The 16,215-nt window shown below is 38.7% G+C and overlaps 1 protein-coding gene across 8 annotated transcripts in view; it reads left to right on the top strand.

Annotated features, from left to right (window-relative positions):
• TANK (TRAF family member associated NFKB activator) overlaps positions 1-16,215 on the top strand; it is a 113,684-nt gene that overhangs the window by 86,108 nt on the left and 11,361 nt on the right. For 7 of the 8 annotated variants that reach the window (XM_030209041.1, XM_030209043.1, XM_030209040.1 and 4 more), the window contains one exon: positions 12,584-14,519. In XM_030209041.1, the coding sequence (XP_030064901.1) occupies positions 12,584-12,757 (174 nt within the window). In that variant the 3' untranslated portion in view covers positions 12,758-14,519. Of the gene's footprint in view, positions 1-12,583; positions 14,520-16,215 lie in introns of those variants that run through there. The other variant, XM_030209045.1, reaches the window with a different exon arrangement.

The raw sequence follows: 16,215 nt of genomic DNA, 5'->3' as shown, positions 1-16,215 counted from the left end.
CACGTGCTTTTATTTTTTATTGTTAACTAAATTAATTAGAACTACAAATGCTTAAAATAAATTTGAACCCTCATCTGCATAATCCAAACAAAGCCATAAAAGCTAAAGAATAGTTACAAGTACTTGTATTTAAATGGCTATGCAATTAGCATTTTGCAAAGCGTGGCCACAGAAACCCCTGTTTTGAGAGAGTATTGCTATTTAGTTGGTATAGCTGGATGATACTGTTTTTCAGGACAGTGAGTGTCAAGGAAGTGTTCCTTGGTCTACAGCCTGTGTACTTTTCTTTTGTTCCCTGGTCAGAAAGGATCACAGTGCAAACCTCTCTTGCCATGTGCCTTTTGTTTTCTATCAAAGTAGGAAACTGTGCAAAAAAAGAAAAAAAAACCTGTTAATATTTAAAATGAATCCTCTGAGAAGAATGTTAGAATCTTGCAGCATATATGACAAAAACAAAACCACTCGCACTCCCTGCGCTTCAAAATTGGTACACAATAAACTATGATACATTGTTTTGCTTTTTGTTTTCTTACCCCTTCCCCCTTGTTAAGGCTTAAAGAGAAGCATTTGGAATATATTTTGGGCTAAAAAGCACAAAGTGTGTACAATCCCCCTCTCCTATTGATGGATGGGTATGATTGTTCCAGACCACATTTATCTTTCTCTTTTTTTTTTTTTTTTTTTGGAAAATGAATTTGACTTGCACATATCCTTATTTTAAAAAAAAACCACTCTGATTTTTCTGGAATTTAGCTGCATTGACTAATTTTAACCATCTTCAATGCTTAAGAGCATGCAAAAGTTTCGTGCCTGTCAATTCATGATTTATTAAAATCTTTTCCAGATTTTATCACCCACTTTTTAAATATATTGTACTTTATTTCAAATCACATTCTCACAGTTGTGGTTGCGACTGATTTAGGGAAACAAATTAAACAATTTCATATACTACTACTAAGGTTCCTGTGGAGCTGTGAAGCACATTCATTCGAAGACTTGTTACTTTTTCCTTTTTTCTCCATTATCTCTCCTGCTTGTTCTTTTTCTAGCTAGTGTGTGCTTTCACGTCTCAATAGATGGCACCCTGCATTGTGCATTTGTTTTCTGTACCAATGCGAGCAAAACAGCTGGTATGTGATTACAGGTTGCAGGGGAAGTATACAGCTTTAAAAAAAAATGCAAGAGAAATGGTGTTGAGCTGTCAAAAGGCACAGGGCAGAGAAGGTTGGATAACTGACATATTTGCAAAAGGTAATGGAATACTTTGTCTTCACAGTTCCATTACGAAACGGACATGGATATTTGCTTGGTCACATTTAAAAAAAAAATGTTTGAGACGTTCATATTTAAAAAAAAATGTAAATAGCTGTATTAGAAGATTAGGCATTTTTATACGTTGTGTGCATGAGTGAATTACAGCATATGAACCAATAGACAAAACACGGCAAATGATTTAAAATATATATTAATAGCTGCCAAAGTTGCTATTTATGGTGCATGTTTTTAAAGAAATAGCAGGCTTTTATTTTATTGATTCTCAGGTTAAAAATTTGAACCAGAATGAATTTGAAAACCCAGGATAGAAGCTTCTAACCTCTCAGATTCACATAGATCTAATGAGGAAATATTGTAAGGTACTTACCAATAATTTTTGTTTTGGTAAACCTAATCATCACTTTTTTTTGCCTTAAAAGGGAAGTGTTCTACAGTGTTGGCTTTTCTTATAGTTTTTCCAGGTCTGTAGGGCCAGTTAATACTAGCCTGTCTGCAGGACTGACTGTGACTGATGCTGGTAACTGCCGCATCTGTATTAAGTGAAGCCGGGCTTCTGATAGAATCAGCGAAACGAGCTTTGGGTATGCATGTTTAGGCAGCTGAATTGCCATTCATCTGAAAAAGGTTTGAAACACACACTGAAATCTTTCAGAGCCCTAACTGCAAACAATATTTTTTTTGGTGGGGGGGGGGGGGGGGGGGGAGGGCGCTAAGCGAGGCACTGCGTTCCTGTTAGGAAACAGTTTGGTTTGAAGCTGTACATGGAGCATTGTACTCATCATATTAACATACATCACTTCCAAAATGAAATTATGTGACTTCTTTTGATCAAGAGAGTAATTAATTGTATTACTTTATTCCTTTAGCCCTTAACTGGTGTATGAAAGTTTGCTGCTAAAAAAAAAAAAGTTTTCCAGTGTACATAATCGATCATTAATTGGGACACCAGCATGTTACCCAGCTATCAGCTATTCTGTATTGTACAGGTTTTAAAATGTAGAGGGTAAAATCTTTCTGTAATACACAGACATCTGGGAATTACAAGTAGATGCACAGATCGTCTATATACCAAGAAGGCACAGAATTTAAAATAAAATTGGGGGGGGGGGGGGGGGTGCAGGAATGGGAGTAATTTGGCAGTTTCCATCTTCTTTGAATTTCTAGCCCAGGCAAAAGTGGGGCTAGGATCCAGCACCATAATCCTTCATGCACAATTACCCAGGGAATTTTACCCCATTTTAATATCTTTCCTTCCCCCCCCCCCCCCCCCGACCTTGGCTAGGGTCCAGGTATTATGGCCCTTTCCAGAACCCTGCAATTATGAGTTCTAAATCCAGCCATTAACCTCTGGATTCTATATAGCGCGCCTAGAGATCCGTTCCAAAATCCAAGCAGATTCTTTAACAACACGCGCAACTTAATAGGCTTAAGTTAATTATTATTATTATTAGCATTTGTATAGCGCTACCAGACGCATGCAGCGCTGAACATTGATAACAGCACTTAACAAGCAATAATGAGCACTAATTGGCAATAATGAGAATTTACGTGCACAACTCGCCAAGTGTATTCTGTAATGCACTGAGTCTAATTTACTTACACGCACAGACAAAAAGGGGTGTGATTATAGGCGTGAATATGGGTGCTTTTTGGCCGTTCTGAAATTTACACATGTAGTTATAGAATATGGCCCTCTGTGCCTAAATCTATGCGCTGGGATTTACGCCCCATGTTTACACTGGTGTAAATGAACGTGCATAATTTTAGGCGCTGGGATATCAAATAAACATATTCTATATACCGTGCCTAAATCTAGGTGCCGCTTATAAAATATGTTTAGATGAAAATGTTTTCCGTGCTGATTTTTTAGACGCCGTATATAGAATCCCCCCCCCCCCCCCCCCCCCAAGTGTCACTGTTGCACAATGACTAGGAATCTCCAAGGCTCTGTGAATGCTTCCACAGCATCCCTAGTCCCTGCCAGTCAGGAGAGAGAAATGCTTAACTCGGTGGGGGGGGGGGGGGGGGTAAGGTTTTTAATACAATATCACTTTTGAAAGGCTTCTTGTTTCTATATTCAAATACTACATTTTTACTAAGCTTCAGACTTCAAAGATGTATTATTGGGTTTATAAAATGAGAAGAGCCTTTTAATTGTTCAGAAATCTGTTTGCATTTTCGGTGGTATATGGGACCCTCTCTTCAATGTGCCCTCACACATACAGTCACTGTCCTGCAAGTCCAGCCTCTTTGAAATCCATTTTATTTCCCACAGTGATCTCAGATTGGTAGTAAAAAGATTTCCTTCTGACTTATACAGAAAGATGAGGGCAGAGCAGTAGGTGTCAAGTGTTCAGTGGTGGTGAAAAGTATTTGAAAGGAAGTATATTCTGCCTTTCTATGGGGGGCAAAAATCTAGAAATATCTTTGGCTAAATATGCCATAAAGTAATCCAAAAGAGATAGTCCTGTGGCAGTTAATTAAAATGTATTTTAGAACAGTCAGGTTGGCCATCCTGGTGGCTCAGTGCCAACACCATCTGCTGCCATGAAGAGGACCTGGGCTGAGGACCGTGCATGTGGGTTAGGGGCTGGGGTTCACAGCCTCCAGTGGGGAAAGTCTCGGCCATTGCACTAGGATGATGTCTTATAACTAAACTAAGAATACCTGATTATAGGCTAAGGCTTTTGGCCTGGAAACACTGCTGTAATGACAGGTCTAAAGTTTGTTTATTTAGAACATTTCTAGCCTGCATTATTTACAATTCTAGATGGGTTATAAGCATACATACATAGATAGATACATTAGACATAAAATGAAATGAAAACTAACAAACGAAATATCTGCTCCCTCATCAGTACATATCAGTGCTCTATATGTCCTAGAAAGGACTTCAGCTATAGACCAACAAAATGGACATCTCCGTTTAATAAACATGAGAGTTGCCAAAAGCTTAGTGGCATAGGAATAAAAAGGGCAAAACCCTTGGGGAGTTGAAATTAAGGGGTCATAGAGACTATAGCCCAACACAGAGACTGCCTCCAAATAAACTGGAGGGCCATCAGAGCATAATGAATCTATAAATAGACTTTTAAGAATGTTGGGTGCTCATAGCCAAAACCATTTGCCAGTAATAAGTATTACCATTTTAATTACAGGTATTTATTTAATTCAGATAGTCATTGCTTTTGGGGTTGAACTGAAACCTTCCAACAGTAAATAATCTTTGCATCAGCATTACTTTCTGTCCCTATGTTTAAAAAACAAAAAATCTCTGGTCAGTTCAGAAGAAATCTAGCAGGATAGGTTTAGACTTCTGCAAAATCTTTTTTTTTTTTTTTTTTTTTACATTTTCTTGAATTCTAGGCCACAAGGGCCACAGCACATTATTATTCTCCTGTAAAATGATATAAGATTTTATGACCTAATTCAATAAGCTTTATTCAGATTTTCTGTTTGTATGTAACTATCATGAAGGAAAATTAACACACTATGAAAAAAGATACCCCTACCACTCGACTTTTACTTTCTGGGGTTATAAATCCCGCTGACCCAGTTGCTCAGGTAGTAGAGCTATGTAATAATATACAGATCACCAGTTCAAATCCCAGTGATTCTAGCACAAATAAGACCATGAAGCTTCACTTTACAATTATAGCCAATTTCTACTACAAAATTAAGGGCAAGAAAAGAATCAGTGAGTTGGGTTAACCAGGTGAGCTGTAAGCCACCAGTTCAAATCCCAGCTGAGAGAAGGGGAAGTTTTGAATCCGGTGTTAGGAGCTGTTGGGACAGGTTTGACTTTGTAGAAAATGATAACAAAATCTGCAATAGGCTATACACTCTGGAAAGTGTGGATAACATGAGCAGAGATCTAGCAGATCTTGAGGAATGAGGGTTTAGCAACTACGATTTAATCCTTAAAACTGCAAAGTCATGCATTTGAGTTGCAAAAACCTGAGAGAGCAGTAACAGTATAGAAGGTGAAGTAAATTCTGTGCATGGATGAAGAGTGGGATATTGGGGGGGGGGGGGGGGAGGAGTGATCATATCTGATGGTCTTAAGCAGTGGCGTAGCCAGACTGCCAATTTTGGATGGGCCTGAACCCAAAGTGGGTGGGCACAAAATTTTCTCTCTACCCCCCTCCCCCAGCAAAATTTAGTCACGCTAATCAGATGCATTTGTCACACAGGGTAAAGTGCTGCTTTTCAGTGCATCAGATTTCAGAAAATTTATTTAATAGCCTAACACCCTTTTCAGTGAGCTTTCAGAGGCCAAAACCTCCTGCCTCAGGTCAGTATAATGCTGTTACGGTATCCTCGCCTGACCTAAGGAAGGAAGTATTGGTCTCTGAAACTTCATTAACACAGGTACCATATTACTTTATCCTAAATTAAAAGTAAAATTATTTTCTTTACCTTTCTTGTATGGCCATTTACTTTTCTTATTGTGTCGCTCCCAGTCTCTAGATTCTGCTTTCCTTCGTTTTCGCTTAACTCTTCTGCCAAGGTTTCCTGGACATTTCTCATTTTTCTCTCCTTTTTCTTTGCTTTCTTCAATATTTTTCTGCCTCTCTCTCTCTCTCTCTCTGTCCTGATTTAATTCATTCTTACTATCCATTCTTTAATTTCCTTTATCTACTTATGGCTTTTCATCTTTTTCTCACCCTTGTTCTCCCCATGCCCCTTCCTCTTATTCTCCAGTCTTTCACTACTCTCCTTTTCCATCCAGCAGCTCTCTTCTTTCTCTCCCCATCCTTCCAGTCTCCCCTCTCTCGCCCCATCCTTCCAATAGTCTCCCCTCTTTCTTTCTGCATACTTCCGTCCAGAGTCACCTCTTTCTCCCTACCCTTCCATCCAGCGTCTTCCCTCTTTCTCTCCCCATCCTTCCATCCATCTACCCTCTCTCCTGATCCTTCCATCTGTCTCTCTCTCCCTCTTTCTAACCAGTGTCTCTGTATCACTCTACCCTTTTCTGTTCAGTGTCCCTTCTCTCTCCACATCCTTCCAGTCTCTCCCCTTTCTCTCTGCATCCTTTCATTCATCTCACCTCTTTCTCTCCCCATCCTTCCATCCAGAGTCTCTCTCCCCATCCATCCATTTTCCCTCTTTCTCTCCCAATCCTTCCATGTTTTCCCTTTCTCTGCCATCCTTCCATCTGTTTTCCCTCTTTTCTCTCCATCCTTCCATGTTTTCCCTCTTTCTCCCCATCCTTCCATGTTTTCCCTCTTTCTCCCCATCCTTCCATCTGTTTTCCCTTTCTCTGCCATCCTTCCATCTGTTTTCCCTCTTTTTCTCCCCATCCTTCCATCTGTTTTCCCTCTTTTTCTCCCCATCCTTCCATGTTTTCCCTCTTTTCTTCGACGAGGCCCGCCCTGCATGCCAGCGCCAGCCCCAGCTCCCATTGCCAGCCACTGCTGCTTTTCCTGTTGAGCAGCAGGGCCGGTGCTACAAAAAGAAGAAGCGCTAAGGACGAAAAATGTTTTTAAAAAAAAAGCGCGGCACCGGCAGGCACTGTCTAGGCATCCTTGAGGCATTGGCTGCTGGCTCGCAGGCTCCTCCCGTCTCCTACGTCACTGCGAGCCAGCAGCCAATGCCTCAAGGCTGCCTAGACAGTGCCTGCCGGTGCCGCGCTTTTTTTTTTTTTTTTTTTTTAAACATTTTTCGTCCTTAGCGCCGTTAGCGCTTCTTCTTTTTGTAGCGCCGGCCCTGCTGCTCAACAGGAAAAGCAGCAGTGGCCGGCAATGGGTGCTGGCGCTGGGCGGGCCTGGGCTGAAATTGGGTGGGCCTGGGCCCAGCCAGGCCCACCCGTAGCTACGCCCCTGGTCTTAAGGTGGCCATATAGGTATTAAAAAAAAAAGCAATGGTAAATGCCACAATGATGGTTGGGTGCATTAAGAGAGGAGTGACGAGTAGGAAAAAGGAGGTGATAGTGTCTCGGTCTAGGTCTCTGGTGAGACCTCATTTGGAGTATTGTGCACAGTTCTTGAGACCACACTTTCAAAAAGATATAAACCAAATGGAATCGGTCCACAGGGCAGCTATTAAAATGGTGAGTCTTCATCATAATGTGTATGGGGCCAAACTTAAAAATATATATTTGTAGGAGATAATAGAAAGAGAGAAATATTTTTGAGACATTTAAGTACTTCTGAGACAGGGGTTCTTAACCAGTGATGCCCATCCCCCACCCCCCAAGGGGTGCCGAGAAGAGTCTTGAAATCTGAGGCAATTTATTGAAACTTTCTAGACAGAGTTAAGGCACTTATTAGGATAGTTGTTGGTAGTATAACTGTGAACTATTTTAATTTTAGTGGCATGTTAGCTGTTAGCACTGCTACCAGCTAACAGTGACATATGTAGCTATCAGTGGTCGCTAGTGGACATATGGCTTAGGAAGGGAATACCCTCCCGTGGGAGGTGGTGGAGATGAAAACAGTAGTGGAATTCAAACATGCGTGGGATAAACACAAAGGAATCCTGATCAGAAGGAATGGATCTACGGAGATTGGGTGGCGACGCTGGTATTTGGAGAGTAAAACCGGTGCAGGGCAGACTTCTACGGTCTGTGCCCTGATCATGACTGCATAGATATGGATGGGGTGGAGTGTAAATTTTAAGGGGCTTCGACGTTAGCTTCAGAACTTTTAGTACAGGAACAGTGCTGGGCAGACTTTTACAGTCTCTGCCCTGAGAAAGGCAGGGACAAATCAAACTCGGGTATACATATAAAGTATTACATACCATGTAAAATGAGTTTATCTTGTTGGGCAGACTGGATAAACCGTTCATGTCTTTATCTGCCGTCATTTACTATGTAAGGGTTTTACTGATCAATTAAAGGGGGTGTGGGAACAAAAAAAGTGTAAGAACCCCTGTTCTAAGATATAAATGCATGGGAGTCAGGCCTATTTCAGTGGAAAGGAGTTTTGAATGAGGTGTTATAGGATAAAACTGAAATCAAGAGTAATATTAAGGAAATATTTATTTACAGAAAGGGTGGTGGATGCATGGAACAGCCTACCGGTAGAAGTGGTAAAGACAAGGAGAGCATTGAAATTTGAAAACAAAAAAATCATAGTACAAGCACTGAGGATCTCTGAGGGAGAGGAAGGAGTTGTAGAGACTGAACTGTTGGTTTAGATAGACAAACTGGATGGTTCTGTCTTTTCTGCTTCATATTCTGTGTTTCTATAGAGGTGGAGGTTGATTTGAAAGTCTGAATTGGGTCCATGTTAACTGAGCAAACCATGCATCTCTGCAGTCAGCCTCAGTTGTACAAAAAGCATTTCACGTCTTCCTTTTTCCATCCTTGGTTCCCTCTGTCAAAGATATGGTAGGGGGTCTTTCATAAACCTTACAGGAGAACTGGCATCATATAGTTGGAAATAGAATGTGGTTAAAACATAGAGACCCCAGCTCAGTTCACCAGTCACTGCAGAACCTAGAGCAGGTCACTTTGCTTTCCTGTGCTGAACTGAAGATTGTTCTCCGAGGACCATAAATATTGTAAGCTTATGTTTAATCTTTACAGTGTATAATGGTATTGTTGAAAAATCAACAATAATACAAGAAAATGGAACATTAGTACCAGCCAATCAGTGACCAGGTTTGGTGAAGACTGATGTGTGGTAGCAACCTGCTGAATATTTTCCTAGTAGCATTAAACGTATTTCAACATTTTGTCATAATCTCATTTTCTAGATATGATTATGCTCTTGGCAGTGAGCATGATCATATAATTACCCAGCTTGGACAGTCATAATGCTTACTGCTGTGGGGGCTATCACTTTGTACTACCATATACTGTACTGCAAGCTGTAGTCGTATACAATAATAGCAGTAGCGTAACTGCAAATCCCATTAAGTGATTTTCCATTTAATCCTCAAAATTTTGAAAAGTGGGAAATAGTACAAGCCAACTGGCAGTCATTTTGTTTTCTTGGTGTCAGTGATGGTATATATTCTGTCTCATGTCACTATAAGCACACTGACATAGCAATGTTTTATTTATGTGGCTGCAGTTGCACAGCTGCAGTTCAAAGGTGGCAACGTGAACAGAAACAAAAAAAAATTAATTTCAGTTCACTTATGCCAGAGGGAGACAATAGTATCGCATATGTTCTCACCAAAAACAAAATGGCTCTCTCCATATCAGCTGAGTTCTATTACATATGAAAGTATTGAGTAAAATATTGAAATGTTGACACTATGGGCCCTCTTTACTAAGGCGCGCTCGTATTTTTAGCGCATGCTAACGGTGTCTCTGGTGTTAGCGCACGCTAATTTTTAGTGCAAGCTAAAAACGTTAGTGCGCCTACAGTATGGCGTAGTAAACAGGACCCTATAATTTCTTTTTTTTACTTTGAATAATTATATAGTTGTCGCCTTTCTTAATCTGCATCATGAGAACAGAATGCTGTTTTTTAATTTTAAAATCCTTGAAATCCTTAAATGATCAATTAAATTGGAAAGTAAAATTGCCCTTTATATTTAAGTGTGTAGATTTTATACAGAAGCAAATGGCTGCCTTTTGGGGTTTTTTTTTTTTTTTTTGGTGGTGGTGGGTTGTTGTTTTTTTATTTTTTTTTCTTGCGTGTGATAATTACAATAAGATAGCAACTTAAAAACTGGTAATTTTAATAACCACTATTTATCAAGGTGGGGTTACGAGTCCCAAGTAATTACAAGCACATTTCTGTGGTGATATTTAAATGTGTGCCAGTGTCTAGACAAGCTTCAAATGCAATTTACACCAATTGCTTGCTACATATATCAAGGTAGAATGTTTATTAACAGGAGGAAGTGGTGCAATTACACTTAAAATAGCTGGTTAGTAACATATAACATAATTATATGAAGGCATTGCTGACCAGCAAGAAGGAACTGTGATAGTAAACCGTATAAGGCCCCATGACCCTGTGAACATTGTTTAGGTAGGAAATGAACGCTCGGAATGAAAAACACGGCTGTGTTAAATGTAGAGCAGCAGCTAGATAAACAGTACAAGTCATTTTGTAATGTCGGGTTTTAAAAGGGAGCTTCAAAATTCTTTCCCAAACCAGTACTGCTGTAAAAGGAACCAGGGTAGTCACTGGGGGACAGGGGAGGGAGATAATCATTCATCTCGTTCAGCACCCCCTATCTTCTTCAGCTTTTTCTAGACAGGCATTGCAGGCTCTGGGGGGATTGCTGATTTAAGACAGGAAACTACTTGACAAAGGCGATGGAAGTTTTGACTTTAAAACACGGATTGGATGTGTGAATAGACAATGACAGCATTACTGCCTCTGCCACCTTAGACTAGAGGAAACTACAGGCATTTCTGCCTTGGCAGCAAGGTTAAAAGCTATGTTAATCAGAAGAAAGCCCTGCCCTAAGCCATAGCAGGATTACTTTAAGATTTTCTAATGAAATGAAGGCTTGCCTTTTCACAGCTGTTTTTAGTTAAAGATGATTACTTTCTTGTTATGATGAGGCCTGAGTAATTATTAGGCAGATTTTGTTTGTTTAATAATAAATATACATATCTTGCAGTTTATTCTGTTGTTCCTCAGAGGTCTGTAGGGTAATTGAGCATGTAATAAGTCTAACAGAATAAATAGGTGTATGAAATGGTGCAAGGTTTCTGGGGCTGCTGGAAGTAGAGCTCCAGTAGGCATTCCCATGTAGATACTTCCCTCTGTGCTATCTGGAAGTGGATTCACAAGGGTTTAAAGGAAGACAGAAGGAAGTGCCATATCCAGCCAGTGCCTCAGAAGACACTCCTGGGCAGTTCCATCTAACGTGCAGACCTGCTTTGGATTTAATTAAGGTTGGGTTTAGCAGCATATCTTCCTTCTTTTTCATGACCAAATGTGGGTGGGTGTGCTTTCTGAGAGGCACGTGTCACTCCTGTGTGTTATATGCCTTTTGCTGCCAGGTATTGGGATAGGTGCCAAGCTTGAAACACAGTTGTAAACATTTTTTTAATATAATTGTTTGGTCATATTCATAGATGTCATAGTTCAGCCTCATCTTTTTTTTTTTTGCCAGATGCATATGGTCATTTGTAAGTCCTATTGACGGTTTATTGGTGGCCTGTTTTTCATGACTGCAGATTTTTGCTTATTGGTAGATTAGGTCAAAGAGATTGGGATTATTGTAGAATCTGGAAAAAAAATGCACCCCAGAATAGAAGAAAATTATATCGCAGTTTTCAACTGGCTAACTATAAAATGAAATGACGATTTCGTTCAAATGACATTTTGATTTAAATGTTAAAACCAAGAGAACATTCGCTTTTGTCAGTTTCATTGATTGAATATAGATGTCAATGTTTTTTCTCTTAGCTATAACATTGAGAGGCCCCCACTAAGTTTGAGTTATTGTCCAAAATAATTTCACACTGACTGTTGCCATCTTTTCTTGCGGTCAGATGCTTAGTGGTAGATTAGGTCAAAGCGATTGGGATTCTTGTAGAATCTGGAAAACAAAATGCACCCCAGAACATAAAAAAATTATATCACAGTTTTCAATTGAGAGGCTCCAACTAAGTTTGAATTATTGTCTAAAATAATTTTAACACTGACTATTGCCATCTTTAAGAGCACCCAAATACAGTACTAGAAAGACCATGAATAATATAAATACCTTTGTTTACAGCACTGCTAATCATTTTGAAAATTAGCTATTGAAAATTTTGCTTCTCACTCAAGCATATTTCCCTACTATATATTGTGGAATTTGTGTTTGCTTTAAGCATATTCCTATTTTAAATTTATTCCTGTCACTCCATTTGTATATAATGTGAAGTAGGACAGATGTATGTGTGTATACATATATAGAGATATCTATGTCTATATCTAGCTACCTATCTACAGCGCTGTCTCTCTCTCTCTCTCTCTCTCTCTCTCTTTATATATATATATATATATATATATATATTATAAAGTATTGCCATACTGGGAAAGACCAAAGGTCCATCAAGCCCAGCATCCCATTTCCAACAGTGCCCAATCCAGGTCACAAATACCTGGCAAGATCCCCAAAATTACAAAACATTTTATACTGCTTATCCCAGAAATAGTGGATTTTCCCCAAGTCCATTTAATAACGGTCTATGGACGTTTCCTTTAGGAAGCCGCCCAAACCTTTTTTAAACTCCGCTAAGCTAACCGCCTTTACCACATTCTCTCGCAAAGAATTCCAGAGTTTAATTACACATACTTACACAAGTTTCATAAGGGGAGATACTGTTATTGGTGGTTTTCTTTTTCAATACAATTGACACAATGTATATATATATATTTTTTTTAATATGTTGCAGTCTTTGTGGAAGCCATATCAGAATCAAGATGGTGACTTACAGATTCAAGCATGTCAGATGTTGGATCACAACCAGCCTGGAGTCTGCGAATTCTGTCAAAAAGTCTTCCCACCTGGTACATCTAAAGCAGATTTCTTCAGGCATCTTAATACACACTTTAACGAACGGCCTTAAAATGTATTGATACAAACAATATTTGTTCATTGAAATTGGTTTATTCTTTTGTACATATTTGTTCATATGTTCATATGTATTAGGAGGTAGAGGTTAATGACACGGTAAACTTTAAAGGCGTATAGAAGGAGCATTCTTGTTTTGCTAGGTTAGTAAAGTGATTGGAGGACATTTTTAGTCAAGAAAATTATATTTGTATGTAATCCTGACCTCAAGCAGGATTTTCAAAATAGTGTATTAATACAATTTTGATAGTCATTTCCCGTGCAGAAATTAGGATCATACAATTTGAATATAAATCTAGCTAAAATCTGAGTGAGTTCTAATGTGATTGGAATATTTCAGACAATTAAATAGATAAGTAGATCTTGTTCAGTTTGGAATTTGTACCAAGTTAACCAAATTATTTTGAGAGGTTTTTATCATCTTTTTTCATGTAATCAAGATTATTTTTTTTTTATTTGGGGGAAAAAATTAAGGTATTAGTTGAGTTGTTAAAACAGGTTTTAATCAATAACTATTTTTTTTAACTAGATCCACATAGTTCTGAAAACAAATTGTCATTTATTAACTAGAATTTCAATTTAGGTGATTAGAAATTTACTGGTGTACTGGCTGCTTGAGAAAAACAGGAAAACCAATTATGGAGATGTTAAGCTGTATCAGCATTGGGAGCTCTGGTCTCTTTTACACCAAATAAACTGAAATAAAAAAGCACCATTTTGGCAGACTTCAGGACAAGTTTTACATGCAGAGCCTTGTACCTGCAAAGTAAAAACAAGAAGTGATATCATTAGGAAGTGTTTTGTTGCTGTTATTGTTGATGTTTTGCTTTGGATCTTTTATGGGTGCTGACAATGTCTTTACAACTTAAGCGAACTGGGAGGAGGGAGACTTGTACTTCCATGATTTCTTTTATATTTGTGTATTTCAGTCAGTTGTTTAATACTAATCATATGTCAGAAGCAGAGGGATTTTTCTCTTTTATATCTGGATTAGCTTAAGAAACCCTATAAAACATTCAGCTGACACTGCTGAGTCTAAAGCCTTGAACTCGGCAAAGGAAATTTAAATCACAAAGATGAATTATTTTTCTAGTTTGGCTATTTTAACATTAGGTGTCCTCACATGGTTGAAAACCAAATACCCATAGATAGGTGTGTGACTGGTTTTATGAATATTTGATTCAAAATTAGCAAAATATGCTGATGAAGGTATGGTAGAAGAGAAATTATATATATTATCATATAGTCTACCGTACTTTCACTAACTTGTGCACCCTTTTCTCCTGTTTTCAATCAAGAAACTATAGTTGGTGAGAAATGTAAAACATTGACTGAGCCTGTGTGCTATGCAGATTTAAAAAGGGATAATTATCCCGATTGAGGATTTAGTTTGTCTTTGTTCTGATTATTTCTATTAACTAGAAAAAGAATGAACATCATTGTTAGCTAGATTAAAGCCTTCTAGCAATTGTCATAAGGCGAAAAAAGCACTGGTATTTTCATGAAGTACTTAAAAAAATTAATTTTCTGTGAAGGCAACTTTTATACATAGCTGAAGAAAAATTTATATTTTGTAGTTGAATAACATTATTGATCCATAGTTTTCAGCGCACCGAGTCATTTTTATTCTTGCAAGTCATATGTTCAGAGTGCTTAAATCCAAAGTCAAAAATGTATTTAACATGTATTTGGTTGGTAGTTGTAAATTTAGGTATGAATACTGTACAAATAAAAAAACAATTATTTTCCTACTTATAGTTTGGTGTGCTGTTTCCATTTATTTAGGAGCAAACAGAGGCGATCTGTGATAATACCGTAACACTTTAACCATATAAATATGTATTTTGTAATGTTATTTTGAGGGACTTTTATTCTTTTGTAAAATAGTTGCCAATACAATCATGGGAAGCTTGAATAAAGTGTGCAGTGCATTGCAGTGGGTTGATTTGCTGATCTGGGCCCGTAGAAAAATATGCTTTGATACATGAGTCGTGTCTATAGAGGACTGCAGGAGCCCAGTTACTGCAGTGCCAAGCAGGAAGGGGGAGTGAGTGGCATCCATTGGGGATCACAAATCTCCAAAATAACCTGACGTTGAAAACTAACAATTTTTTTTTTAAAACTGTGTACGTTAATAGCTTTAGAAACAACTATTTACCTTTTAATCTTTACCACCTTTGCCTATGTTTTCTTGCTTTAGTTAGCAAATGGTGAGCAGTTACGATCTCTTCAAGACTCTGTCCACCTGTGCTTCCCAAAAGGATATAAACCCGGGAATCTGTACAAAATAATCAAATGAGTTCTGAGACTGGCCGGTGCAGGAACAAGCGTTACACAGTACAGTAGCACCAACTTTTTCCGTGTTACTGCTAAGTAATTTGCTGAGGAGAAGAGGGGAGGGTGAGGAAAGGACAGGGACAAACCCTAGTAGTTTAACTGAATGCCTTTATGACTGGGATATTCAATGGTCCTAAGCAAACCGCTTCTGACTTCTATAGTATGTAAAGTCAAGCGAGAATGAATGCATTTCCATTTTCTCAGTTTTATCATTCGATAGTCTTAAGATTTATTATTTTTTCTTTTTTTAAAACGTCCTTTCCTCTCAATTTGACTTCTAGTTTGTATCTTCAAAAACATTGAAAGTGACACCAATCCAACACCTTTGGATGCTTATTATTTTGTCAGTGTCAGGGATGTAATGTCATGCACAGCCTGTAGCTTTTTCTCTCTGGAATCATCGACAGCTGCTCATAGATAATTATACTGTCACTGCTTGTTATATTAGAGAGGAAAACACTGTTCTGACAGATTCCAAGACTCAGAGTTTGTCGTGCCTTTTTTTTTTTTAATTCCAAGATATTTAATAAATTAATTGATCCTATAACTACCAAGAAAGAAAAGGTTGCAAGAAAAAAAAAGTTTTGAAAAGAGTACTGGTTTTCTGCACAAGTAGCAAAGCTACTACTGAGAAACATATTTTAGCTTTTATAGCTTAACACTCAAGCAAGCTTTTGTCCAAATGGGAACTGGAATTGCATTTAAAAAAAAACACACACACACACAGAAAGGAAGGAAGGAAGGGGGAAAGGCAGAAGTAAGGAAAGAAAGAGAAAAAGCAGCAGGCTGATTACGAGGTGTCAAAACTGCCAGGAGCAAGAAGGTGATAGCAATCAGGGGTGAGAAGAGTGCTGCATTCGTGCGGGGCAACTAATTATCCATCTCATTTGAGAAGAGCAGCATTGGAAGCAGCAGCGTTCGCCTGCTGAACGGTGACAGATTGGCGCGGAGGAGAGGGGAGGTGTTAAAACAATGGAGCCCGGCTAGCACGCGCTGCTGCATGCTAATCAGCAGTGCGCGCAGGCGTGCTGGTGCCTCCCTCCCCAACTCCACTGGCCAGTGCCCTGAATCTCAGGCAGTGGAAAACAGCTGTTTTACTTACTGCTCCAGCCTGTT

The sequence above is a fragment of the Microcaecilia unicolor genome, chromosome 7, assembly GCF_901765095.1.
Source record: "Microcaecilia unicolor chromosome 7, aMicUni1.1, whole genome shotgun sequence".
Taxonomy (NCBI): domain Eukaryota; kingdom Metazoa; phylum Chordata; class Amphibia; order Gymnophiona; family Siphonopidae; genus Microcaecilia; species Microcaecilia unicolor.
This window is presented reverse-complemented; position numbering and strand designations above follow the sequence as displayed.